We start from the raw sequence: 18,366 nt of genomic DNA, 5'->3' as shown, positions 1-18,366 counted from the left end.
CCCTCTGTACCTTCTACCAAACTAACTGAAGCCTCCTGGAAGCCATCCCCCTGTCAAGGTTTATTCTTTTAAGTAAGAGATGCATCAATGAGGTTGAGAGGTGTTGTCTTGCGCTGCCTCTCATCTTTTAGTTTGCAGTTTATCTTGACTTATCTCAACCATCTGTATGACTGTTTCACAAGCTGGGTGCATGTTTCTGGCATCTTTGCACATTACAACTTTTTGTAGGGCAGAACTATTGCTGAGTTTAAGTGGTCTTGCTTTTTTGATTACCTTTAAAAACAGCTACTCCTTAGGACTTTAACTTCATGATTTACAGGCTTGGTCATTTTGCACTTGAACCAGCTGAGTGACTGTTTGCCTTTTTTTATTTGCCACTCATTTTAGGTCATGATCCTTTTTGCTCATAGGATCATACTAGGCTGTCTGCCCTAGGGCATTTATAAGCCTAGCCAGAGTGTGTTTGGCTTTCGCCACCCATTTTAAATTAATTTTGCTATGCCCTTTTTCGAGGTTAGTATACTGTGCCTCTGTCTAACAGTGACACAGAAGTGATACCTGGGGTAAACCTATGATCTCCCATCCACTCATCAAGATTCCTCTTGAAGAGAGTCAATGAGGGACTCTGCCTAACCTGGACTGGGATTTTATTCCAGAGTGAAGGGAGCCTCTGGTTTATGAATCTGCCCCTCCAGCATGTCCTAATTATTTCAGTGCTGGGGTTCAAGTCTCTCGAGTGCGTAGCTCGATGGGATTTGGATTTTCTGAGGTGCAGCGTGTCCATTAATTCCGGGTTGGACATGGCTTTATACGTCAGGCACAGATCGCCTCTGAGCAGGCGGTATGCCACTGAGTCAGTGAAGTTTTATGTTTTCATACCCAAGAAGTATATGACCATCTATATGGCTGTCATTTTGCCAGTCAGCACCCACTTTAGCATTTCCAGTTTTGTCATAGGGTGGGGGCATAACATTAAAGACTGCAAGAATTGCCAGCAGTTTAATCCTGCTACCCAATGAAGTTGTAAATAGAATCATCTTTCCTATTCTGTTTCATTAATGGCAGCCACTGAGAGGTCCCTTGAGTCACTTTGTCACAGATCATTTGTACTTGACATCAGGATGACTTAGGACTGCTATCCAGACATAGTTAGGCTGGTTGGCCCCAGTCAAGTAGGATCTCTGTGGTCTTCTCATACAAGGGCTAACATCTCAGAGGCTAAACATCAAACAGTAATTTTAATGTCTGGTTGGAGATGGAGCTGTGTGCGTGGACTTACATTGGGCCCAGTGTAGGCTTGTATCCATCATGTACTGCCATCACAAGGCATGCTGCTGTTCATTGATTTTCTCCCTCAGACACCCAGACTGCATTTGTCACTCTCTCATCTTTGCATGATGCAGCACATAATGTAAACTTTGCAGATAGATGTGGTTAGACTCTCCAGCAGGCTATTATGCCGACTCAGAGGACGCTGAGGCCATTTTCCCTTATGCATAAAAAGTAATTGAATCTACTGTCATTCAGCTTCTGTTTGGATGAACCTTTCTTGGGGGAGGCTCTTGGGTTCATGAAAAATAGCTTTGACTGGTCTTGAGACACCATCCTTTCTACAAACATCTTGCTGAGTTTCTGGGGTGAAAGACTATGGAAACTTAGGCTATCTTCCCATGTTGCTGTTTATTAAGGGTGCTCTGTGGGGAGGTAGAAAGCACCCTGACCATCTCCCTTTGGCCTCTAAGAAAGCAGGTACTTTCTACAGGCCCCATCTGAGTGGGTAGAATAAGTTAACTAAGCATCCTAGTTCTTACATGTAAATGAAATATTTGGTCCAGTACAAGTCCCATAGATTGCATCACTGTCACTTCGTGTTTAACAGAGAGCTCAAAACTTTGACCAGGTGTGGACAGACTGTATTGTTTTGTCATGCTGAGGCTTAAGAGTCCTCAGTTGGTAAACTCATCATTCCCAGTTCCAATCCTATTTGCAGTGGAAGGCTATGGGGAAGCTTGAGGGCCTCCTTGAATCCAGAATGAAGGTGAACCTTACAAAGAGACCATTTGTCTTCTTCTGTGGGTTGTCTTATATCCTACTGGTAGATTGTACAGATATGTTGACCAAGGATGCAGGCTTAGGTGCATATTTGTGAAAGATGGCATGGCTGACACTGCCCTACCTGAATGAGGAACTCACAAATAGGATCCTGGATGCTCATTTCTTAGGGAAAGTACTCTTTGGAGAGCTACCTGAAAAACCTGGTTGGTGATCTCCGTAGGTGGAAAATACCCTGCACCTTTGTATGTGAACTCAGTCCCCTGGCATGCACTTCCACATGTTCCTCCTTTAAGGTTAGCCAACTCCAAAACAGGCAGAGGCCTCCTTGGTATCCAAGGAAGGTTCTAATGTAATTCTGTCTTGAATCTCAACCCCCCCCCCCCACTAGACAAGTCATCCAGGAATATGACCCTACCACCTGTGCACTGCAGTCCTAATACCAGTCTTGGACTGTTTGTGGGGGTGGGGTAATGGTAGTTCTCTAAGTTTACCCAAGCCTGAAGAGTCATCACAAAGGGCCAGCGAGTTCCAGACATAAGCATTCTCAGCCATGCTTGGAGTTCACTGATCCTCTTCCAGAGAGGATTTTTCTGCCAATTCACTTCCATATCATTAAAGCAGTTTGGACAAGACCATAATCTAGTAGAGATTCTCCCGCTTTTTGAAAATGATCAGGGGTTTATACTTTCACGGCTTTCTGGCCTTAAGGGGATCGATAAGTTCCATCCTGTTCTGGATCTCAACCACTTAAACCAGCACACTGTTATGTTTAGTTTCTAATGGTCACTTTGCAGAGCTAATAACTTTGTCACCATAGGTCACCTGGATGTTGTCTGTGGATAGTGTCACACAATTCTCTGGGGAGAATCACAGAGGAGATTTAAATTGTTTGTTTTGGGTGGGCATTTCTGTTACAAACTAAGTATTACCATTGGGCTTTCTTCAGAGTCCATGGTCTTTGTCAAGATATTGGCTCTGATGATTAAAGCATTACAGGAAAGAAGGATCACCGTGAGAACCCTTACCTGGATGACCAAATCCTTATAGCTCTATCCAGGGACTTCTTGAAAGAGTGCAGTTATGTAGACAACTTAGTATAACTTTCGATGGTGTGACTTTTTAGATTAACATACAGAAAGCTCTGCTGTCAAGGAAACTACTGCCATGTATTTTTCTCAGTTCTGAGGAAACATCAGTTACCATTTTTTGCATTTAGGCTGCCTTGATGACAATCCATTTTTTCTTCTGGAAAGTCTTTTGTTCCTCTGTTTTTCTTTCTTATTCTTCACCCTGCCTCTCTCTCCCAACCAAGCAAGGCAGAGCCATGATGTTGGAAGATCTCACAGTGTCTTAAGCAGGCTGCCTCTCACTGGCTACAGTTTTTGTTACCATTTTAGGCACCAGCTTCTGTTCAAGATATGTTTCCTGTTAAGCTCGCAAGAACTTGTAGTTGTACCCAGAAGGTAAACAGCCAAAGCTGATCCACAAATCAAGCTTCAAGGATCCTCATTTATGAGTGCGTGGTAGGGTATTACTTCACCACTGTTCAGAAATCAACATTTTCTCAGCAAAATCTCACATTCAAGAATCTCCATGTACCTGACTGATGTGTGCTGTGATGTATTTTTAGTTATTTGTATTTATTTTCTGGACTAGAGCACTGATCTTGATGGGCCTTTTTCAAACTCAGTCCGGGAGTAGTGTTTGGTTAAGTGACTTGTTCAGAGTTGCACAGCACTGGAAGCTGAAGGAATCAAACCTTACAAGACTGGACCACAGGAAACAGCTCATTAACAGCTCCTTAATCTAGTAAGCCAACTGCCAGCCTGCACAAAGCTCCATCTAACTCTAGCTGTGTAAACAAACTTCTCAAAACAGTCATTTCTTTTTTTGCTGCGTGCAAGTATGTATCTTTATCCTTGTAGTTATTGGCAATGTCCTGTATTCACATACCTAAGCACCATAACAAGTAGTTGTCATATTACTAAGACCCGCAGCAGCTTTGCCTATATTGTCTTGCTGTCTTGGGGAAGAGCATGACAGCCGCAAGAGCCAGAGGTTTAGCATGGCTACTTGACTATGAAGGAGGGAGAGTTTGTTAGCCCACCTCTGAGTGATTGTGGTTGAGAGCTTTTCATGTGGAGACCACTAGAAAGGTTCACATCGCATCTCCAAGTATAGGTCTGAGCATTGCCATAAGGAAAAGTATTCAGACACTAATCCAGACCTGACCCTCCTCAAGGTAAATATATTGTTTAGTCCTAAAATCCCCTTAGGTGAGCTTTGTTTAGTAAGGATTCAAGCTGGAACCTGTCCTTGAGTGAAGTGTGTCTTTGTCTTCCACCCTTAGGGGCCCCATCAGAGTTCTGGCACTATCCTGTCATATGATCAACTGGAGTCTCTTGCCACCCAGGGACTAGTTTTCTGATTCATTTGGTTACAGATCTAAGATACTCAAGTCTGCAAACTGTTCTTGGTTTCGCTGTCCTGATGCTTTGTTTAGGTACTGAGGCTTGGGTGGCCATAATATGAGAATGCCATGCAGGAGCGGCCTTAGGTCAACTGGTACCCTAGGCAAAAGGGCTTCATGGCGCCCCCTACCACACCACCCACTGTCCCCATCCTGGTCTACCTGCACCAAATAAATACTGGAAAAATGCCCCTGCTAGAGCGGTGCCCTAGGCAGTCGCCTAGTTGGCCTATGTCTAAGGCCGGCTATGATGCCATGGCTGAGATTCTTCCCTCAAGGAGCAGCTCAAGAATAAGATCTTGTATACCAATTTTTTGGGGGATATGCTGTTTGGCTAGCCTGTCTTATGAGTTTTGAAAGGGGAAATGGGCCTTAACCTCTTCAAAAAGACCTTTATGATCCAATTTATTTTTCCACTTCTACCATCTCTTGTCTAGAAATGGACAGCCTCAGAAGAGGAAGAAGGTTTTCCCTCCAATACACCTGAATTCATGCAGGGACATACGGCAGTCCTGACTACAGTCTAGGACTCTCTGTAGGGAAATCATTAGGAAATCTTTTTTACCTAGCCAAACTGATTACCACGGGTGTATCTTTCAAGTCGAGAAGGTGTTCTACCCTAATTAGACCCATAATAGAATATAATGTCCATGTTGGTATGTATTTGTCTAAGCACATTTCCTCACTAAGACTCAAGGGCTTATCCTCCCCGTGCTACACAAACTAATCTAAAACACTTTTTCTCTTGTTTGTTTCTTGCAGACTCCTTGAGGTCGGCCTGTGCCTCATCTACAAAGTCTTGAATGATCTAGTCCCTTGCAACCTCCTGTACATCTGCAAAACTAACAGCATAAACACCCACTCAAAGGAACTAACCTTCCACCACAACATAAATAGGACCTCCTGACAAGATAGTTACATCTATCAGTTTTGTTGAATTGGTAAAGTACTCTACTTTGTCAGGACTTACCACTCCCACTTTCCACATGTAGATGTATGTTCTTTTTAATAGCAACTACTTTTGAAACTTCTGTAACATGAGAGAAGGTAAAGTATATGTTGTATCACTTGTTTAATAACCTCCCCATTTTATTTGTTGTAGATTGCTCACTAATGGTAGGAGGGTGAAATGGTCGGACTAAGGATGCCTGTGATTAGCCAGCACATTACTTCACTCAGTGCATTGTCCATGTATATGACTTGGAAGGAGAGATTTTCCTGCAAAGATTGCTGAATTCCTATTCTTAAAGTATACCATAGTAAGGACCTTTCAAGGAGGGGGCTAAATTAGATTAGTAAAAATAGTAACAATCTTTTATTTACAGTAAATGTGTATGTAATTGCACTTATTCTCCATTTTTCTGACCTTCATTTTGAGAGGGTATACAAGTTTCTCCTTTTAGAGTTTTAGGCCTCAGCTTACTGCACATCCCTCCATTTTCAGTATGTTTGTTGTTAAAGTCTGTGCTTACATTATTGGCTGTTAGAAACCAGTAACTTGTAGTTACTTCCAACTTAAGTTGCATTTTCCATTTTGATTGTTCCCAGTTGTTTAATGGTTTCTTGTTTGGTACAGGACCACCTGCAAATGGTTTTGACAGTGGAAACCAGCAATTACAGAAGAGCTTTCTTGTATATAGAAATGATCGTAGTCTTCCCAGGAGTAGCTCCGACTCTGAGTCCAGCACCAGTACAAGTAGCAGTGCTGCTTCAGATCGAACCAGGTATCTGATATTAAACCCTATTACTCCAAGTGTGCAAGTTAATGTTTCACTAAATTTCATGCTGTTAGTACAAATTTTAAAAGAGGTGGATGAAATATTCTGTATGGGGCACTATTATGACTGAAAATAAAGTTACTGGTTCCTAGAATTTCATGTCACTAGAAATTTTTAAGACAAGTGGATAAAAGTAACTGTAGAAAGGGGGCACTGATACTGCTCAGAACCATAGCATCTGCATGAGATATAGAGGGTACCATTATATACTGTAGTTTTCATTAGGTTATCTATTTACTGTGGTGGCCCACTGTCCCAAGGGGTATGGTATCTGCCTGGACTTCGGTAGTCCCGGTATGAGTGCAATTGATACTGCATTTGGAAACCTGCTATCATTGTGTGTTTGAACATGTGTATGTGCTTGTTTTTTGGTAGACAGTTGAGATTAAGCATGAAGCACTTTTTAAACTAAAGGAGGCTAGGAAAAACCAGCAGTGAGATCTTTGATTTGCTGTCAACAGTCACAGGCATGCTGGAGTATCATAAGAAGAGTGTGTGGGTGCTTTTTTATTATCTTCTTGATGTTGTGATTGTAGCCAGGTAAAATACACCCTTCCAAAAAAAATCTCGTTAGTGGCAGTCATTAAGGCTTCTTATGGTTACTTTGCCCCAAAGAAGGGAGAGCCTGTCAAGAAAAACGTCCAATCAGAGATAGTGTACATGATTATGAGTGGTAATGACTGGCAGAACTGAGAGGCAGTGCATTTTGCTGCAATGAAGTTTAAGAAGTTTGTTTATTGTAGCATGTTTGAAACTGTTGGTCTGTTTTTGGGCATTAATAGTTAAGGCATGAGAGAGTTTCTTCTTCTTCTTTACCAAAAGTTTAGTATTTATACATAGACTATTTCTAATGTTATGACTTGTGTTCCCTTTCCTTAATGTTTGTAAAGAAGCTGTATGCATTAAAACAAAATGTTTGTTTACACTTGAGTTTGCCAGTCTGTAGACATAATACACTGATTTTGGACAGTTACTGCAACATATTTACTTCTACTGCAGCAGAGTATGGTGATATAGCATATGCATAATCTGATTTCCTGAAAGGGGCTTATTTTAGGACATTCTGTCACTGCCTTTTTCTCAGCGGGGCATCTGAAATATTCATCTATCCTGGCTAAAAAGCTTTGTTTTCTGTGAAATAGCATGTGGCACTGATGCTAATTTTGTAATCAGCTGGCCATACAAGAAGTCAGTCCTCACCAACTACAATAATGTTGTCTTGTTGCTAGTCAGCTTCTGTCCGAGTAGTGTAGATGGCCATTCATCCATTCATTTTATAAACCACTTGTGTTAAATGCTGTAATGGTATCAAAGTGAGTATGACAGACCAGACATTCCTTTCTCCACCAGAAGTCGTAAGTTCATTTTGCCAGATCCCTGGGAGTTTCTTGGCTAAGTAATATGGTTTTCCAGCATGTCCTGAGTCTGCACTAGTCTCCTCTCACTGGCTATATATGGTGCTCCTCTTGTTGATGTCCAGAGCCATCCTCACTGCCATCTAAACTGAGTCTTCACAACTCAGAGGAGTAGCATCTTTATGCCACAATGCCACTTTCCACTGTTCTTTCTCCTTCATGAAGAATTGGCCAAGTAATCCTTTGACAGAACCTCATTTACTTTGCTTATATGTATTTGTTATTATTTATTGACTTTTGTTTACCAGGAAAGTCTGACTGGGTTCAGAGAACCCATTTTCAGCAGAGGCCTGGGGATAGAATGTAACAAAAATGTAAACATCAAATAAACAGCGGTATAATTTATATATATATATATATATATATATATATATATATATATATATATATATATATATATATATATATATATATATACACACACATACATACATACATACATATACACACACACAGTAGGTAGTACTGGTATAACAGTATGTTTTACCAGATAATAGTATAAACATTGTTTCAGACAAAGAAGATACAAATATTTAGGTTATAAGAAATATGGAAAAGTAGTTGAGACAAAGAATTATAAGAGGGAAGATTGAATGTTTAATATAGATGTAAATATGGACAACGGGTAGAAGGCAGCTGAAAAATAGGGTTAGTAAAAGGATCAGTGGTATTAGAACAAGATTCATAAAAGAATGTTACAATGTGTGGTATGAAGTATATTTATAGTGATGTTGAGAAATAAGAAAAGGAAAAATACAAACTAGAAAGGGTGTAAGGTGCATGTACTGTTGTTTTTAACCAGGTTTAGGGCAGGAACAGATCCATGCTTTACAGGGCCGGTGCTAGCATTTTGGGGGCCCTACCCAGGAGAATATAAAGTGTGACCATGTTGCCATCACACTCCCTTCCCTTTCAAGCTCATCCAGCACCATTTAATAATCATTGTATAGTGTTACTAAATTCAGACCATTGAAAAGACTTGAAGTGCCAAGGTACACACACTGACTGGCATTTAGTACCAATGTTACATTGACAAGTCCCTGTACCATAGCAAGGTAGCCACTCAGAGGTGTAAACACACTGACTGTCATTTAGTAGCAATGTTGTTACATTATGACAAGCCCTCTGTACCTCATGAAGGTAGCCAGTCCCACAGAGGTACACAAAGACTCCCACACACAGGACAGACGAACAAAACAAAGACAGCACTACAGCAAGACCGAACAGAGACCTCTACACAGACTCCCTTACACAGAACAGAAACAAGGCAGACAGCTACTCACTCTCACACACAGGATATAGACACCCACACATGAAGGTAGCACTAAACCAAGACTGAAAATTACTGATGTCAAATACTTGGCTTATAAACTAATGATGCCAGAATAAGATTTTGCAGTAGTATGCTTTGTGTGACCCAACATTTTTGATGAACATGCCAAAACTACCAAACTTCTGGACATTGTGCAACATTCTCACAGCCCCTGTCTAACCTCTCAGTATTATTCCAAAACCAAATATAACCACAGAACAAAGTGCAACATTAGGGATAGTTACAAACATTGCTATGATAAACTTAAAAAGATATTAGAATAACAGGGTTTGCATTAGCATTCATTAAAATAATCCGTGCAGTCTGCAGAATTCTCACCCCACACCACCATGTCTCAGCACAATTCTAGATGAGGTAAAAAAAATGAAAAACAAGACAAGGACATGACGTTGGGGATTTAAAACAATGTGTTGTTGATCACTGTGAAGACATCTTGAAAGTCCTTGGAGACTGTTTTTATCAAATAAGGGTCTGGTGCATAGTGTTCTCCACCAGTTGATTAAACCTGGCCAGTCTGCTATAGACCTTTTTAAACCAAGGCAAGTTTTCCAATTGCCTTCTTACAGCATAAAGCTGCATATACCTCTCTTCCAGTACTCCAGAGGTTCTAATGACTTCATCCCATGTCAGTACTCTGTCGTTTAACAGTAATTGATCCCAATTCCTTAAAGGTATCTTTAATTTTCTCCAGTCCTCGGCAAGGTCAGGCCTAACCATACTTTTATCAGCACTCCCAATTGGCAATATTTGTATTTTCCATATATTATGTCTTTCCCACCATGAGGGCAGTAACTGCCGTACACAACTCGTGTAAGTATGGTGAGTGCACTAGCTTGCCCTCCTTCCCCCAAAAAGATTCAGTAAGAAGCTGAGATCCCTCGTAAAATCCTCCAAAGCTAGTTATGAAAACAAAATCGCCACTGATTCTAAAGACAACCCCAAAGCATTCTATAGCTATGTCAAGAATCTCAATGGCAACACTCAGATCTGCTCTGAGTTGCAGCACAATGGCACTAAATATACAGAACCAACTGATATTGCCAACATCCTGGCAGGTTCAGTGCTAACCCCCCCCCCACCCCCTAAAGGGTCCAACTCTATACCAGAAGAATGCAAAGTTCCTGTAATCACGGCTACACAGGTAAAAACCACACTCGCCAAAGCCAAGAACACAACATCCATGGGACCTGACAACATCCCAGGCTGTGTTCTGCATAAACTACAGAATGAACTGGCACCCCACCTAAGCACCATGTTCAGTCATAGCCTTACCTCAGGCTTTGTGCCCACTAAATGGCGCACAGCGACTGTTATCCCACTCCACAAAGGGGGAGCCACCATGGACCCTGGGAACTACCGCCCCATTAGCCTAATGAGCCTGGTCTGCAAGGCCATGGAACGTATCATCATGAAACTTGTAAACAGACATTGGTAATCTCCAAACTCTGGACCCCACCCAGTTCGGGTTTGTAAAAGGCAGGTCATGTCTCCCAAACCTGATTGACGACTTTGAAGCCGTCACCAAAGCCGTAGACAAGGGTAAGGTGGTTCACACAGCCTATCTAGATCTCGCTAAGTCTTTTGACACCATCCCCCACTCTGGAATTATAGATAAACTCACTAAACTAGATATAAATCCCTATGTCACAAGATGGGTTGCCAACTGGCTCACTGACAGAACCCACACTGTGAAAATAGCAGACTCCAAATCCGACTTCAGACCAGTGACAAGTGAAGTACCACAGGGTTTAGTCCTGGGTCGTCCCCTGTTTGGTATCTACTTTTCTGAAGTATAGGCTAACACATACGGTCTTTGGCTAACAAAGTTTGCAGATGACTGCAAACCAGGAGCCATAACTGAAACTCCTAAGGATGTAGATATCCTACAAAAGGGCCTCACTGAGACAGATGCCTGGTGTCAAAGCCATGGCCTCAAGCTCAATGCCAAAAAGTGCGTTGTCATCCCTTGTGGTAAAAACTCTGTATCCATGAGCTACCACATAGGTGATAGTCTAGTGTGATGAGACCTTGGGAACACAGTTGGACAGTAGCCTCTCCTTTGATAATCACATCTCCACAGTAGTCAGGAAATCCTTCTATGTGGCACACCTAATCACAAAAAGGATGTTGTTCGTGTTTCACTGTTGCAGTCATTGCATTTGGGTAATCTGCTGGCAGGTTGCCCCCAGTCGGCCTGATTAGCAAAGTCTTAGGTCCTGCGTCGGTTACTGTCCCTTCTTCCATGACGTCAGGTTGCCAGGGGTATAAAACATGCAGCCGACGCCATTACATCAGTCTTTCTTGCTGCGCAGTGCCCGAAGCAGAAGCCATTCGCAAGTACCGGTCGGCCAACTCCTGAAATTTTCATTTTCGAGTTTCAGAACCAAAGTCTTCAACTGAAAGCTAAGTACCCCGTTGGGGAAACTTTTTCTTGCTCCTTACCGATGTCAGTAAAAGTTAATAATTGTATTACTTGTGGTAAGCAAATACCTCATAAGGATTTTCATTTGTACTGTATTCCTTGCTTAGGCCCTGACCACGGCATACCTTGCTGTCGGTTTTGTGCTCTATTTAATCAGCGCACTATCCGTCGGTACATTTTTGCTTCTAAATATTTCGGGGCTCGGTTTAATTATCCAGAAATTACATCAGTTAGCCATCCGACTACCTGAAAACCGAAAAAACGCAAAGAAAAAGACAGAGGCCGTTGAGGTCCAAAACTGCAGACGACGCTTCTAAGTCAGTCGCCAGTTTGCCGATACTCAGTGAGGCACTTTCGCAGACCCTGATACCCGCCACTTCTGATTCGCGGGCCTCTACTGAGACTCATTCGGAGTCCGGTATGCCACGAGATGCTTCACCTATGGAACCCACTGATGTCTCTACCTTGGATGGGTCTGCAGCCACTGTGCAGGCACCAGCTTCTGAGGGTGTATTCAGGCCTACAGATTTGTATATTAAACTGACACCACCTTCAATATTAAGGTCAAAATCTCGATCTATGTCTAAATAAATGGCACCCAGGCCACATGTTCAGGCCCCTATGCCTAAAAACAAATAATCAAAATGGCTGAAGATTTAATTACTCTAATCAGGGTTAGTCAACCCCCCTCTCCTTCTAAGAAGCTTAGGGCTGAACTTGACTATGAATCTTCTGAACAGGACTCTGTTTCTTCTGACTCTTCTAATGAACAGGATTTGTCCATACCTACTTATGAGGACTCTGATGCAGAGGATTCCATTCCTTCTGCTTCTCCCCCGGAGGATTTTTCTTTTGGGGAAACTTTACATACCTTAAGGGAACATTTCCACTGGGAAAGTCAGTTTTTTTAATCCAAAAAGAGGCTTAGGGATTTCCTTCTTCCTCAGCATAGGCCTTTAGCTATACCTCCAGTACTAGACATTGTTAATGTGTTTTCAGAATCCAGTATGACCCCCTGATTCTCTGCCTCCGGCCACTTGTAAGCCATACAGATACTACAGGGTTGCTGACTCCCACATATTCCTTTTCAAAAATCCTGTTGTGGACCCTGAAACAATTTCTCAGGGGCCCAAGGGCATTAAGGCTTCTACTGTTAAAAATCCTACCCCTTCTGATAGAGACTCCAGGGCGCTGAATAGATCGGGTAAAAAGGTTTATACTTCTGCAACCTTGGCAATCAGGGCTTTAAACTGTCAATTCCATATGCTAAAATATCAGCAGCATATCATGGGATTGCTTAAACAGAAAATTATGTTGATTTCTGACTGTGTGGAAAATAAGGATTTACAGGATTTATTGCATTCAGCTGAACAAGTTGGAAAGCATACTTTGCAATGTGGTTTTGATTCTTTGGAGGCCTCTTGCAGGGCTGCTGTTACTGGGTCTGTGCTTAGAAGGCATGCTTGACTTAAGGAGCAATCTCTGCCTGATCATGTTAAAGCAAAATTGTTGGATGCTCCTTTGCAGCAGGACCGTCTGTTTGGCAATAAGGCTGAAGAAGTTCTAAAAAAGATGGAAGATAAAGCTAAATCTATGCAAACTATGAAATATTTCTTACAAGTGCAACCTCCAAGATTTAGTAGGCACTGGCCTACTAAGAACTGGTCCTTTCCATTTCCTTCGAGAGCCACTCAAGTCAAACCCAGACATTCCAAAGGCACCAGGTTTCAGTCCCAAGGGACTTTCAGAACAAAACAATGGGGTGCCTCCTCTTCCAAATCTGGAAACAACAAGACACCTCCCTATGGTAAGCAGTCTCAATGACTTCCCTTTTCACCTACCAAGCACTTACCTTTGAACTGCCCCTTTGGGGGGAAAACTGGCTCTTCATGCAAGAAAATGGCAACTTATAACCCAGCACAAATGGGTTTTAAATATGGTATCCCAGGGATACAGGTTTCATTTCCACACATTGCCAATTCCAAAAGGATGGCCAGACCTGTCCCCATATCAGTGGGAAGAGGCCCAGAAACAAGTACTTTCCCTCATGAGCATGGGGGGGGCTATTCAACCAGTGCCAGAAAAGGGACAAGAGTTCTATTCAAGACTTTTCCTGGTACCCAGAAAAGACAAATCATGGCATCCAGTTCTGGACTTATCTACTCTAAACACCTTTCTGGACATTCCAAAATTCAAGATGCTGACTCTTCACCAGTTACTTCCTATGGTAGGCAAAGATGCTTGGTTGGTTACTCTAGATTTAAAAGAGGCTTACCTGCATATCCCAATCAGGGAATCTTGCAGAAGATACCTCCACTTCAAAACAGGCTACTTGCGTTACCAGATGTCCTTCAAGGATGCATCTGCAGTCCTTACAAATGGGTTGTCCTGTCGTCAGGCAGCCCTTCGGTCGGCTGCAGTTATTCGGGTATAAAGGCATCAGCCGACGCCATTTTCCTTAGTCTTTCTTGCCGCGTGGCGCCCGAAGCAGAAGCTGTTCGCAAGTGCTGGTCGGTCAGAACCAGAGATTACTACTACAAGTACCGAAGACTTCTAAAAAGCTAAGTACCCCGTTGGGGACTCTTTCTTGCCTCAGCCAATGTCAGAAAAAGTGAATAACTGTTTAAATTGTGGGAAACAAATACCTCATAAAGATTTCCACTCTTACTGCTTACCTTGCTTAGGCCCAGACCACGACGTAGCAGCTTGTCTAGCCTGTGCTTCTTTCAACCGACGAACGCTTAGACGTCGGTCTGAATTTGCTGAAGAGTTTTTCGGCTCCGCTTTTGCTTACATTATGCCGTCGGATACTCCGACTACGCAAATTTCTAAAAAACGCAAGGAAAAGGACCGACATTCGCGGTCTGCGGTTTCGGCCGAAACCGTGGTTAAGCCAACCGCGAGTGTCTCTGTTTCGGCTGAAACAGAGTCCACGATTCTTCCTTTGCCGAAAACTTGCCACTTACCGAGGCCTCATCCAGCTTGGCTGAATCTGCTACCGAAATCCCACCTGCTCCTGCAGGTTCACAGGATTTATCAGACACTATCCCTTTGGATATTTCTACCCCTGCACGTGGAGCTGCTAGGCCTCCTGCATCCATGTCGATTAAGGCCTTTGCCAGGGCTAAAGCAGCAAAAACTACCAAAACTGTGCCTGCTAAGACCCCCTCTCACAGGCCCAGTTCTAGTTCACAAATGCTTAGTCTAGCAGAGGATCTCATTTCTTTGATCCGGGGATCCCAACCACATCCAGACAGGGCCTCTCACCCACCCCCAGAGAAGAGGACCAGAGTAGGGCCCCCTGAGCCAGTTTCTTCAGATGGCTCCTCTGATGAATCAGATAATTCAGACCCTCCAGAGGCCCCTTTTTCTCCTTATGAGGACTCTGATGCAGAAGAGTCCATTCCTTCTGACTCTCCGCCTGAGGAATTTTCTTTTGGGGAAACCTTGCATGCTATGAGGGAACAATTTCAATGGCAGGGCCAGGATTTTTCAGACTCTAGGAAAAGGCTTAGAACCTTTTTGTATTTGCCACAGCATAGGCCTTTAGCCATTCCTCCAGTACTTACTGTTGTGGATGATGCTTTTAATGATGCTTGTACTGCTCCTGATTCTCTTCCTCCGGCCCCTGCTAAGCCCGATAGGTACTACAGGGTTACGGACACACATTATCATTTATATAAGGCCCCTTTTGCAGATCCTGAAACTATCTCCCAGGGACCCAAGGCTGTAGCAGCTACCTCTACCAAAACCCCCCTCCCCTCAAAGGGAATCTAGGGCCTTGGAGAGATGGGGTAAAAAAGTTTACACTTTTGCTACTCTTTCAGCTAGGGCCTTGAACTGTCAATTCCACATGATTCAGTATCAGGAATTTATGTTAGACCAGTTAACTAAAAAACTGTCCTCGGATGAACCATTAGACAAAAAATCTGTACAGGAAATGGTACATAACATTCAGCAGGTCAGTAATCATTCCTTAAAATGCGGCTGTGATGCACTGGAGGCTTCCTTTAGATCAGCCATGACTGGCACAGTGATCAGAAGACATGCATGGTTAAAAGAACAGTCCTTACCAGACCATGTTAAATCAAAGCTCCTAGATGCTCCCATGGATAAGCTCAATTTGTTTGGCTCCCCTGCACAGCAGGTGCTGAAGAAGGTGGAAGAGAAAGCAAAATCTGTCCAAACAGTCAAGGATTTCTTGCAGGTCCAGCCTCCAAGGTTTAGCAGGAACTGGCCTTCCAAGAATTGGTCCTTTCCAGACACCTCCAGAGCTCCGAGAGGCAGGAATTAGACGCTCAAGAGGCAGGGGTCAATCCAGTGGTGCCTACAGGGGACGTCAGTGGCAGGCTAACAACCAGCGAGGTACAGCCACAGATCCAGCCACCACCACCACTTCCACAGGACAATCACAGTGACTTGGCTCTGGCACCGCCTACCAGGGAACAACTAGAGGCACCCTCAGGCGGGAAGCTAGCCTTATTTTCAGTAAACTGGCATTACATCACAGGAGACAAATGGATTTTACAGACAATAGACCAAGGTTACAGGTTTCACTTCCATACTCTACTAAGGAAGAGAGGAATGCCAAACCTACCTCCAAATCAGAAGACAGAAGCTCTAGAACAAATAACTCACTTACTAAGGATGAGAGCTGTAGAAAAGGTACCATCTATGGAACAAGGGCAAGGATTTTACTCCAGACTTTTCCTGGTACCAAGAAAAGAAAACCAATGGAGGCCTATTCTCGACCTGTCCGCTTTAAACACATACCTCATTGTTCCAAAATTCAAAATGCTGACCCTACAGCAGCTTCTTCCCATGCTGGGCAAGGAGTCTTGGCTGGTAACTCTAGATCTCAAGGAGGCATACCTGCACGTCCCCATACGACCAAATTGCAGAAGATACCTCAGATTTCTTGCAGGATCAGAGCATTATCAATTCTCAGCATTGCCCTTTGGCTTATCTACTGCGCCCAGAGTATTCACGAAATGCCTGGCATCAGTAATTGCTCATTGCAGGCTTCAGGGAATTCAAATTTACCCTTACCTGGACGACTGCCTGTTACAAGCGGACAACAAAATCAAATTAACAAAAGATTTGCAAAGGGTCGTTCATCTACTACAAGCCCTGGGATACACAGTCAATATAAAAAAGTCAAGGCTGATACCATCCCAAAGGATAGCCTTCTTGGGTGCAGATCTGGACACATCAAAACAAATGGCATTCCTGACAGTAGAAAAACAGGAGCAACTCCCTTTCTACTTCATGGCATTAACAAACCAGAACCAGCTAACAGCAAGAAAAGTCCTGCAAGCTCTCTGTTACATGGCATCCTGCATAATATTGATTCCACATGCCAGACTACATATGAGAAAGTTACAGTGGTACCTAAGGAATTTATGGTCTCAGCACAAGCACAGCCTAGAAACCCAAATTCCAATAATTCCATGCCTGAAGCAAGAATTCCAATGGTGGGCTCAGGCCTGTCAAACAAAGGACTGCCCTTCCACAGCACTCAACCAAGCCAGACCATCACGACAGACGCTTCAGACCTCGGTTGGGGGGTACACATGCTGGACAAGTGCATACAAGGCTTATGGACTCAAGACCAGCTGAACCTACACATAAATCAAAAGGAAATGCTGGCAGTAAAACTGGCAATTCAGGCATTCAGACCATTTCTTCGACAGGGTCAACTGCTGATAAGGACGGACAACACCACAGTTATGTGGTACATCAACAAACAGGGAGGCACACATTCATACCTTCTATGCCGGATGGCAATGGACCTCTGGAATGTGGCAATGAGCTTCAACATTCAGTTACAAGCAATTTTTGTGCCAGGAAAAGAAAATATACTAGCAGACATCCTAAGCAGAACTGCCATGGATGCCCACGAATGGATGCTGCATCCGGATATCTTCAGAACCATTACAAGGAAATGGGGACTACCAGAAATAGACTTATTTGCATCCCCACACAATCACCAACTGAAAAAATTCTGCACAAGGACATATCACCCACTTGCTTGGAAAGTGGACTCCCTATCTTTCGGTTGGAAAAACCTGACAGCATATGCATTCCCACCTCTTCCTTTGATGCACAAGGTGCTATTGAAGATCAAAGAAGAACGTCCAAGGATCATCCTGATAGCTCCAGACTGGCCAAGGCAACATTGGTACCCATTACTGAGGAGTATGTCTCTGGAACAAATATGGCCTCTGCCCCTAGTTCCCTTGCTGTTAACACAGAACAACTTCAAAACCCTGCATCCAAACCTGAAAACACTGCAGCTGGCTGCCTGGAACATTGCATAAGACCAAATAACCCAGACTTATCTCAACGGGTTAAAGATATTATGTTGGAGGCTCGCAGACCCTCAACAAGAAAAAATTATTCAGCAAAATGGAAAATATATCTCATTTGGAGTACAGCAAAAGGAGAGAATGTGTCACTGGTAAACATAGCTAACATCCTGGAATACTTGGCAGAGCTCTTCCACAACGGCCTGTCCTATTCTTCCATTAAGATTCATGCATCAGCCATTTCAGCAGAATACAACTTGGATCCTCCAGTCTTCTCACATCCTCTGCTCAGGCAGTTTCTGAGAGGAATTAAAAATGTAAAACCACCTAGGAAGCCACCATTGCCAACATGGGACTTGAACTTTGTGCTAGAAAAGTTGACACTACCTCCTTTCGAACCAGCAGCAACAGCAGAATTACAATACTTATCATGGAAGACTGCTTTCCTGCTTGCAATCACTTCAGCAAGAAGGGTATCTGAGCTACAGGCATTAATGGCAGTACAGCCCTTCCTGATCTTCCATCGAGTTAGAGTGTCCATGAGAACTAATCCTACTTTTATGCCAAAGGTGGTCTCCAGGGTAT

General features: G+C 43.2%; 1 protein-coding gene across 1 annotated transcript in view; it reads left to right on the top strand.

Moving 5' to 3' along the window:
• The window catches only part of BRPF1 (bromodomain and PHD finger containing 1), a gene marked incomplete at its 5' end in the record, with an annotated part of 1,674,836 nt that overhangs the window by 1,334,186 nt on the left and 322,284 nt on the right, over positions 1-18,366 (top strand). Inside the window, one exon of the mRNA XM_044076412.1 lies at positions 6,102-6,249. Coding sequence (XP_043932347.1) covers positions 6,102-6,249 — 148 coding nt within the window. The remainder of the gene's footprint in view (positions 1-6,101; positions 6,250-18,366) is intronic.

This window comes from Protopterus annectens, chromosome 7.part0 (assembly GCF_019279795.1).
Source record: "Protopterus annectens isolate FY-2018-M chromosome 7.part0, PAN1.0, whole genome shotgun sequence".
Taxonomy (NCBI): Eukaryota; Metazoa; Chordata; order Ceratodontiformes; family Protopteridae; genus Protopterus; species Protopterus annectens.
Note: the sequence above shows the minus strand (reverse complement) of the source record. Positions and strands in the feature narration are given on the sequence as shown.